The sequence below is a fragment of the Zea mays genome, chromosome 1 (assembly GCF_902167145.1).
Source record: "Zea mays cultivar B73 chromosome 1, Zm-B73-REFERENCE-NAM-5.0, whole genome shotgun sequence".
NCBI lineage: Eukaryota > Viridiplantae > Streptophyta > Magnoliopsida > Poales > Poaceae > Zea > Zea mays.
Genome location: NC_050096.1, coordinates 12512345 through 12521356, shown reverse-complemented (window position 1 = coordinate 12521356; position 9012 = coordinate 12512345). Strand labels below are relative to the sequence as shown.

The following is a 9012-nucleotide window of genomic DNA, read 5'->3' as shown; positions in this document are numbered from 1 at the left end:
TCATTTTTATGCAAGTTTTTTAACAAGAGTCAAATTTAGCTTGACATGGCGGCAAGTTTATGGCCTCCTTTTGAACGGCTCTATCTATCCAGTGAACTATCTATCCATTGAACGTTGTTGTCCAAGATGCATATCAAAGCATGCGTATAAAGATGGGTATAAAGCAAATGCTCGTGGTTAAGTGTTAGTTTAGGAGCCCAAAAAATGGAGAGGATTAAAAGAGTTAAAATTCTGTTTTTATTCAAAATTGAATAAGAAGAAGATTTTATCCCTTAATCTTCTCTAGTTTTTTTGCTCCAAACTAACCCTAAGATCTTGTTAAGAGCAAAGATACCGAAAGAGATTTTAGCACTTTTAATTTCCTCTGATATCCTTGTTTTTAAACAAGCATTAACGGTGTGTTTGGTTGCTCGCTCAACCTCAGGTTTGAGATGATGTGGAACGACCGTTGAAACTAATGCTTTATATAGTTAGTAGAAGTAGAAGATGTGTTTTGAGAAAAAAGAAAAAAAAGATATTATCACGTGCCTTGGAACTGGAGGATTTTCAGTGGCTAGCATGTTACATATAAAGCTGACAGTTGATCTATGGAGTAATCTTCCCACCTGGGACGAGAGGAGCATAGACTAACGTAACATTAGTCCATGCCATTTTGGGGGCAAAACCATTGGGCCGTCCACTGTCAAAGCCCAACATCACGATATATTCTCCCCACTGGCCGCGGGCCGCACCCGGGGCTCGGGCGTTCGGCATCCCTCCCCGTCGTAACTCAGCAGCGCCGCCGTCGCCGTGCACGCACCAGCGCCACGACTCGGCGCTTACCCATCAAACATTCAAACCCCACGACGCCGCCGGCCACGGCCACCGCTAGGGTTTTAGCCTCCTCCGATGCCGCCGCCTCGCCGCGCGCTTGTCACATCCCTCCTCCGCCTCCGCTCCTTCTCCTCCATTGCCTATCCTCATCCCTACCCACCCGCGCCCCTGCGACGCCACCAGTTCGTCGCCGACCCCACCACCTCCACAAACCGTGGTGTCGTCGGGGGCATCGGCGGCGTCGGTTCCGGGAACGGGAACATCTTGGACCCGACGCAGCTCCTCCGCGACGACCCGGTGGCAATCACCGCTTCCCTTTGGGTATCCTCCTTCCGCGCCGCCGCCTCCACCTCCGGCTCTTGTACCCCCGCACCGCCGCAGCCACTCACCCCCTTCCTCTCGCGCCTGGAGCTGTGGGTGCTCGCCTACCAGAAGGCGTACGCTGACGAGACCGGTTCCTATCTGCCGCGCTCCTCCATCCCGGCCTCCACGCTCGCCTCCCTCCTCACGCTCCGCAACGCCGTACTCGACGGCCGCTTCCGCTTCGGCAACCGCCTCACCCCCATCCTCCAGTCCCCGCGCGCCGCCAACGCGCCGGACCCTGCCACCCTCTCCAAGCGCAAGCTCCGCGCCCTCCTTACAACCCCCGGCCCATCGCCCTTCCAGGACCGCGTCGTGCAGGAGCTGCTCCTACTCCTGCTCGAGCCCGTCTACGAAGCCAGGTTCTCGCCAAAGTCCTTCGCCTTCCGCCCAGGTCGATCCCCGCATGCCGCGATTCGCACCATCCGCCGCAGCTTTGCTCCGTACCTCTGGTATATCAAGGGCGACCTCTCCCCACTCCTGCACTCGCCTGATCATGCTCTCGTGGTCGGTGCGCTTATCCGTGATGTGCGTGATAAAAAAGTGGTTGATTTGATCCGTTCGGCCCTGCTCACCCCGGTGGTGACCGCAAGCGATGATGCTGCAGTGAAGAAGAAGAAGACCAAGAGGAAATACCAGAAGAAGAAGGTGCTGCCAGAGGGGGAGCCGAAGCCTGATCCTTACTGGTTGCAGACGTTTTTTGGGTTTGCACCAGAGGAAGCACAGACACAGCCTGATTGGGGCCATTGTGGGGTGCTGAGCCCGTTGCTTGCCAATGTGTGCCTGGATGAGTTTGATAAGTGGATGGAAGAGAGGATTAAGGAGTTTTACAAGCCATCCAAGTCCGATGTTGTGGGAGGGGATGATGGTATTGAGCAGGGCAATACATCATGGCCAGAGTTTGTCCCCACGACTGGCCCTGACAAGACAAGGAAGGTGGACTACATTCGATACGGCGGGCATTTCTTGATTGGTGTGAGGGGGCCAAGAGCGGATGCGGCGGTGCTCCGGAAGCAGCTAGTTGAGTTTTGTGATCAGCGATTCAGGATCAAACTTGATAACGAGAGCCTCCCTATTGAGCACATCACAAAAGGAGTCATGTTCCTTGACCATGTGCTGTGCCGTCGAGTTGTGTACCCAACACTGCGTTACACTGCTACAGGAGGCAAGATCATTAGTGAGAAGGGAGTTGGTACACTGCTCTCAGTGACAGCTAGTCTGAAGCAGTGCATCAAACAATTCCGGAAGCTTGAGTTTTTGAAAGGAGACCGCGAACCCGATCCACAACCATGCTTCCGTATGTTCCACGCCACACAATCTCACACAAATTCGCAGATGAATAAGCTTTTACTGACGATGGCAGAGTGGTATCGCTACGCTGATAACCGCAAGAAGGTTGTCAACTTCTGCTCTTACATTATAAGGGGGTCACTGGCAAAGTTATATGCTGCCAAGTACAAGTTGCGGTCAAGGGCAAAGGTCTATAAGATCGCGTCAAGAAATCTTAGTCGGCCATTGAAGGATAAGAAAGGCCAGTCGCCAGAGTATCACAATTTGCTGAGAATGGGCCTAGTTGATTCAATTGATGGTCTTCAGTATACAAGGATGTCGATGGTTCCTGATCCTGATTACACGCCGTTACCATTTGGATGGCGGCCAGATCATGAGAAGATTTTGCTGGAGTACATAAAGCTCACAGATCAACAGACATTGGAAGAGCAGAGAAACTGCATCAGGGAGGACGGGCTTATAACACCACAGGACAATATTTCGATGCTTGTATGGGGCTACAAGAAAAATGCTGTTTTACTTCCTTCAAAAGTGAGTGATGCCCAAGGATCCACAGAGGACCTTGGTTCAGATACCGATGAATTGGATGAAAAAGAGCTAGGAAATGAGGGTAACCAAAGTTTCCAAAAGCTTGCTGAAATGTCATGAGTTTTGGCAAACTCTGTAGTGTTCCCAAGGGGTATTTGACTCGTTGACTGGATGGTTGGTTTGTGACTTTGAAAACACAAAACCATCTGCTAGTTCTTTGCTGACTGCTTTGTGCTGGAACAGTAGTTGCAAAATCAAGGGATGATTCTGAGCCTCCTTTGCTTATTACTTGCGAAGGACTTGAATATGCAGCTATAAGCAGGCCTCTACCAATTATACGTGGGCGAGCACTATTTAAACTGAAGATATCTCAGGTGAGTTCTCCATATGTAAAACTTCCTTGCTATGTATATAGCTTCAGTTTGCATTCAACACAAAAAAGGAAATTGGCACAGACTTTCTGTCTCTGATGTGGAGCATAAGTTATTCATTATTCACGTGTTGCTGTTGGAAGCATATTTTTTAATATTTATCTCAGTAGCGCTATAGCCTAGCAGAGGCTGCAATGCTCGCTATGTTTGGCTACTGTGGCATGTACATGTAACACACCCCATTGCAACTACTTATGGTGCATGGAGATGGCGCCTTCCTCCGTACGAATGAATTTGGAAGGCATATTCAGAATGATTTTCCCTTTTAAACTCAATCTTAGTGACTTCCATTCCATAGCTTCTTTTGAGGGGCTGTGGGTGCAAGTGAAGCGATCCGCTGAAGAGGCTTTGAGCATATCATAATCATTGCAAGGCGTTTTGGTATTCTGTTATATTTGTTTTATGCATTTGGATTGATCCCCCTCTTTGTATTTTGAAAAGATTATCTGCTTCGCATAGACTGCTAATTATTATTTATGGACTCAACATCCAAATGTTGGCAGTTCACTCCTGACACTGCAATTTCTTTAAATAGTTACACAATAAACACTCGTATATGAACTATCATTTTAAATAACGTGCATTGCTTCTTTTTTATGTGTCGAAAGTGGGAATTTGTCCCTTGGTTTTTTTGAGTAGCTGGGCGCAATCCTGGGTGGGTAGGCTCTCACTAGGAGCCCCTAGTAACTGCCCTAGGGTGGTTATATGTTGCTGTGTCGGTGTTGAATGATCACCGAAACCTTCCGTGAAGCCAAGCTTGGAACCACGATGTGGATTCAATTCCTGTCTCTCCAGCCGATAAAGCACGACCATAGTGCCATACCGATGTTGCAGTGCATATGTGCTCAGCACGAACCTTGGGAGGCATAGGAGCCGCTAAAACTGGTACACACTGCACCATCATTGGCAGTGCCAACATGCTCTCTACAAACTGCGATTGCAATTTCGCTGAAGAAAACACTTGTCGCAACATTCCTTCCTTTCCACAATAATTGATGTTTTAGGCTTAGGCACAAGAATAAAGATGGAAATGGAACAACCATGCTACCCTATTAATCCCCTCTCAAGTGTGCATTACTACTGCATTTATAGTCTCTACAGCGTGTTTCTATTTGGGGGCAGGATTGGATAAAATCGGTCAAGGTTGCCTTGGAGTTTTAAACAAGTAGTTTGAAAATGATAGAAGCTAAAACAAAAAATAAGAGGAGGCTGTAGCTTTCTTCCAAATGTAGCTCCTCACTAACCGTGATATAGTGTGTATCCCCGCAGGCACACACACACGGCGCGCGCGCACACACACACACGCGAGATACACACTACCCCTAAAAGATAACACTACAACATATGTAGCCTTTTGTGACGAATTTCCCATGACAATGAAGATTTTCGTCATTAGCTATTTTGTTTTATGACTTATTTTTTGTGGCAAAATAACTTTATAATGAATTTAGGCAAGCGTCACTAATAGAATATAAAAAAATGTCATAACACTAGCCAATCACAGTATTGTGATGAACTTCTTGTTGTCACGAGGTACTGCTAGCCACAGCCTGCCATTTTTAATAGCAAAAAATTCGCATAACCAGCCATGTTTCCAGATTTTTCCACATGACTTTTGTAACCCTAAACCTAACTTTCTCTTCAACAGTTACCACGATCGTCCTCCTCGTCACCATCGCCCCTGCCATCCACGTCGGCGCCGCCGGACCAGATGTCCTCCTCGTCGCTACCCCAGCCGTCTGCCTCGTCGTCGCCGCCCCAGCCATCTGCCTCGGCTCCACTGCAATAGCCATATGCCTTGGCGCCACTGCCCCAGCCGTCTTCCTCGGCGGCCTGCTCCTCACTGCCTTGTCGTGATCAAGATGCCCCCTAGAAGGATGGTTGGGCCGAGGACGCTCACGGATCTTGGTGGTAAGTGACTTATGTTCTTCACTCATTTACTGATTTGCTGCCTAGAATTATATCTGCTTTGGGACTTGTACAACCAGAACAAATTCAGAGCCGCCACTGCTGTTCATCTCTGTGCTTTCTGTTTCTTCAATTAATGTTCATAGGAACCTATTGTTAACTATTGAATTGAAATTGTATGTCTTGTCCCTGTCTGAATATGATCTATAGTTTACCTTCTATTGTAGGTTGCGTTAGGTAAGCAAGGAATGGATCGAAAACATGTATATGTGTCTCGATCGTGCATCATTCATGTCCCTGTGTTTCGTGTGTGTGTGTGTGTCTTATTATGTTAGCTTGGTGGTTATGGACTAAATTAGCAGCTGGAAACAATGGCCACGAACCTATGGATTCGTGTGATTTTTCTTCCTAAAAACTAAAAGCAAACTAAGGGCTTATTTGTTTTAATCCCAATCCATATGGATTGGAGGAGATTGAGTGAGTTTAAATCACCAGCAAGTCGAAACCTTTCTTAATTTTTTCCAATCCCCTCTAATCCACATGGGATGAGAATAACCAAACAAGAGCCTAAGAGGTACTCATTCCATCTACTTCTGGAAAAAAATGCCTAGGAATATTTTATTTGTCATAGCAGGTGAAGAGAGTGGATTCTACCGTTTGTACTTGTTTTTATCTTGGTTGATCCAATTGATCTTCAAACATATATACTGATTCTTCCTTGCCTTTGTTTTAGGACTATAAACTGCTATCTGTTATCCTCGTTGCATAAAGAGAGTACTAATCCAAGGGACTAGTTATTTGTAGATTTCACGTATCATCACTTGACTGAGACAACTTGCCATAGTGTCCCTTATTATCCAACCAGCTTCACGTGACATGCTGTAGCTAGCAGCTGCTTCAGTACTTACAACTTATAAATAGTAGTGTATATAAATCAATCATGCGTTCTTTCCTTTTGCGTGCATGTATAAATTCAGCTATAGCTATATGGTGGTGCTTTTTCTTGTGTTTGTTTTGTGCTCTGATTACCTGGTGGATTGATTTTGTTTGTGAAGCAAGTGAAAACCGACCCTAATACAAAAATATTGTCATAAAGATACCAAACAATAGAATCCAAGTGGTTGATCCTCACCAAAACCTATGCTAATCTATATTCATGAACATAGCTAGTGCCTTCCAAAAATACTAGTATAGTTTCTATGACTCCACACCAATTATATATCGAAATGTGCGTGCATAATGTCACTAATGGAAAGGTTTTACAATGCAGATAGCATGGACGATTTAAAAACATTTAAACATAGCTAGTGCCTCAGAATATGCTATACTTGTTTTATCTTGGTTGATCCAATTGAACTTCAAATATATATATATATATACTAATTCTTCCTTACCTTTGTTTTTAGGACTTCAAACTGCTATACGTTATCTTCATTCCATAAAAAGAGTACTAATCCAAGGGACTAGTTGTTTGTAGGTTTATAAACAATAGTGTATATAAATCAATCTTGAGTTCTTTTCTTTCGCGTGCACTTATAAATTCAGCTCTAGTTATATGGTGCTGCTTTTTCTTGTTATAAGATACACTAGGTAGTTTCAGCACGTCTAGAGTTGTACAGGAGCTGCAAGTGTTACCTGCCTTGTTAACAGAGTGGAAGAACACTCATATTTTCATGTCCTATTTTATTATTCCTAGGGGCCATGCAGGGTGTACCTTTCAACTGTCAAAGAATGAACACCCACATGTGTACTGGTTCTGGAGGAACAAAAGGATCCAAGAAAGTGCTAGCACCTAATGCAGAAGACCAAGTTGGTAGAATAACTAGGTAGAAGACAAAGGAACTATCCTTAGCTGAGAAAGATCTACATGGTTCAACTACAAATACAGAAGAGCACACATTGATTTTTGCCAATTGTCCTGCACAACATGATGACGAGATTCAAATCTGTGATGAAGGCAAGAAAACAATGATCCATCCTACAATAAATATGTTCTACAAATTTGCATCAAACTAATTATAATTTGCACTAATTGTGTGAAAATGTTCATTATATTTAGGCCAAACAGATGCCATGACAGATAAATGGATAAGGGGAAAAAGTATGGGCATGCAATTGGAACGGATAAGCCGAGGCTTAAACACAGATTCCACTGGTCATCACTGAAGGCAAGAGACGTCCAGAGTTAGAAAAGATCAATGATCTGCAAAAAGGAATAGATGATACTAATGCTCTCCTTCTCTTTAGCCTCAATAAGAAGTTGGTCGATTCATTTTAGTGTGGTCCTTGTATCTCATATTGCTGTTGTATGGCCCTGATTTTGCTGTCCTTTTGGTACTGTCCTTAGCACTCTACTTGATGCTTGTTTGATGAAACATGATGCTAGTTTTGAAAATTTTGAAGGGCTTGGTTCTTGATAAATGATATCTATGATATATGTTGCTAAGTACACTGTGAAACAAATTGGTTGGGTTCTACTGCAACCTAACGCTGGTTCCAGCAGTAGGGCTTCAGTCAACTGTTTATGCGTTGTTGGCTACAAATTCAGAAGTAAACAGACAAAACAATATGGTGAAACAAATTAGCTTGTGGCTAAATATTTTGTGACGAACAAAATTGTCATAAGCATAGATGCCACATAAAATCTCAGTCATGCCATGTCATGCAGGTGTCTAATTTTATGACGTTTTGTATCCTATGTGGAAGCATGATGTGGCATTTTTTTTGGAGATTGCTAGTGACAAAAATAGCGTGTCACAAAACTATGACGACATATAATACGTCACTAAATTTATGACGAAAAAACATGAAATATCATAGATCATGCAATGCCACACATGATAGGTGGCGAAGTGATTTTCGTCATGGAGATGTCATAAATTTTAAAAAGTGACATAAATTTAAGGTTAAATTTTAAAAAGTGACATAAATTTAAGATTTGGTGACATAAAGACAACGTCACAAAAGGTCACAAGTGTTGTAGTGTAACCAAGTAGGAAACCTACACACACAAGACACATACCACCCGTGATCCCTGAAAGAATACTTACTCAAGTAGCAAACCTAAGACAACAGCAAACAACCACAAAAACAAGCGCCCCTGGCCCATCTAAATTGACCCGCAAGCAACTCTAGTCCATTATGATACGATTTAGTCCATAATACCACAGGACTATATTTCAATGCTTGTATGGGGCTACAAGAAAAATGCTGTTTTACTTCCTTCAAAAGTGAGTGATGCCCAAGGATCCACACTTCCACAGAGGACCTTGGTTTAGATACCGATGTGTTGGATGAAAAAGAGCTAAGAAATGAGGGCAACCAGAGTTTCCAAAAGCTTGCTGAAATGTCATGAGTTTTGGCGAACTCTGTAGTGTTCCCAAGGGGCATTTCACTTGTTGACTGGATGGTTGGGTTGTGACTTTGAGAACACAAAACCAACTGCTAGTCCTTTGCTGAGGGCCACCACAAAGCAGTCACGCCTGTTCCTAAACGTTGAGGGCTATGGTGAATAGTATCTGCGGTGCTCAAACATGAGGATTGGCACAGCATTAGATTTCTGGAAACTAGTTGAGATCTTCTGTTGGTGTCAAACTGTGTGCCACCTGCATTGCTAGCTCCTCATATATGAAGCCTGAATGTTTAGTGAGACTTTGTGTTTTTTTTACTGCTTCATGGTGGC

At 44.2% G+C, this 9012-nt stretch overlaps 1 protein-coding gene across 1 annotated transcript; it reads left to right on the top strand.

Moving 5' to 3' along the window:
• The first annotated feature begins 711 nt into the window (after window positions 1-711).
• LOC109942742 (nuclear intron maturase 2, mitochondrial) lies at window positions 712-7776 on the top strand. Its single transcript, XM_020545114.2, has 4 exons — window positions 712-3365; window positions 5071-5333; window positions 7027-7287; window positions 7390-7776. Exon 1 carries the CDS (start codon window positions 889-891, stop codon window positions 3109-3111), a length of 2223 nt encoding a protein of 740 aa, XP_020400703.1. The 5' UTR covers window positions 712-888; the 3' UTR covers window positions 3112-3365; window positions 5071-5333; window positions 7027-7287; window positions 7390-7776.
• The last annotated feature ends 1236 nt before the right edge of the window (window positions 7777-9012 follow it).

Excerpts from the sequence above, each read along its gene's own strand:
- LOC109942742 (XM_020545114.2), top strand. The coding sequence starts at position 889 with ATGCCGCCGCCTCGCCGCGCGCTTGTCACATCCCTCCTCCGCCTCCGC.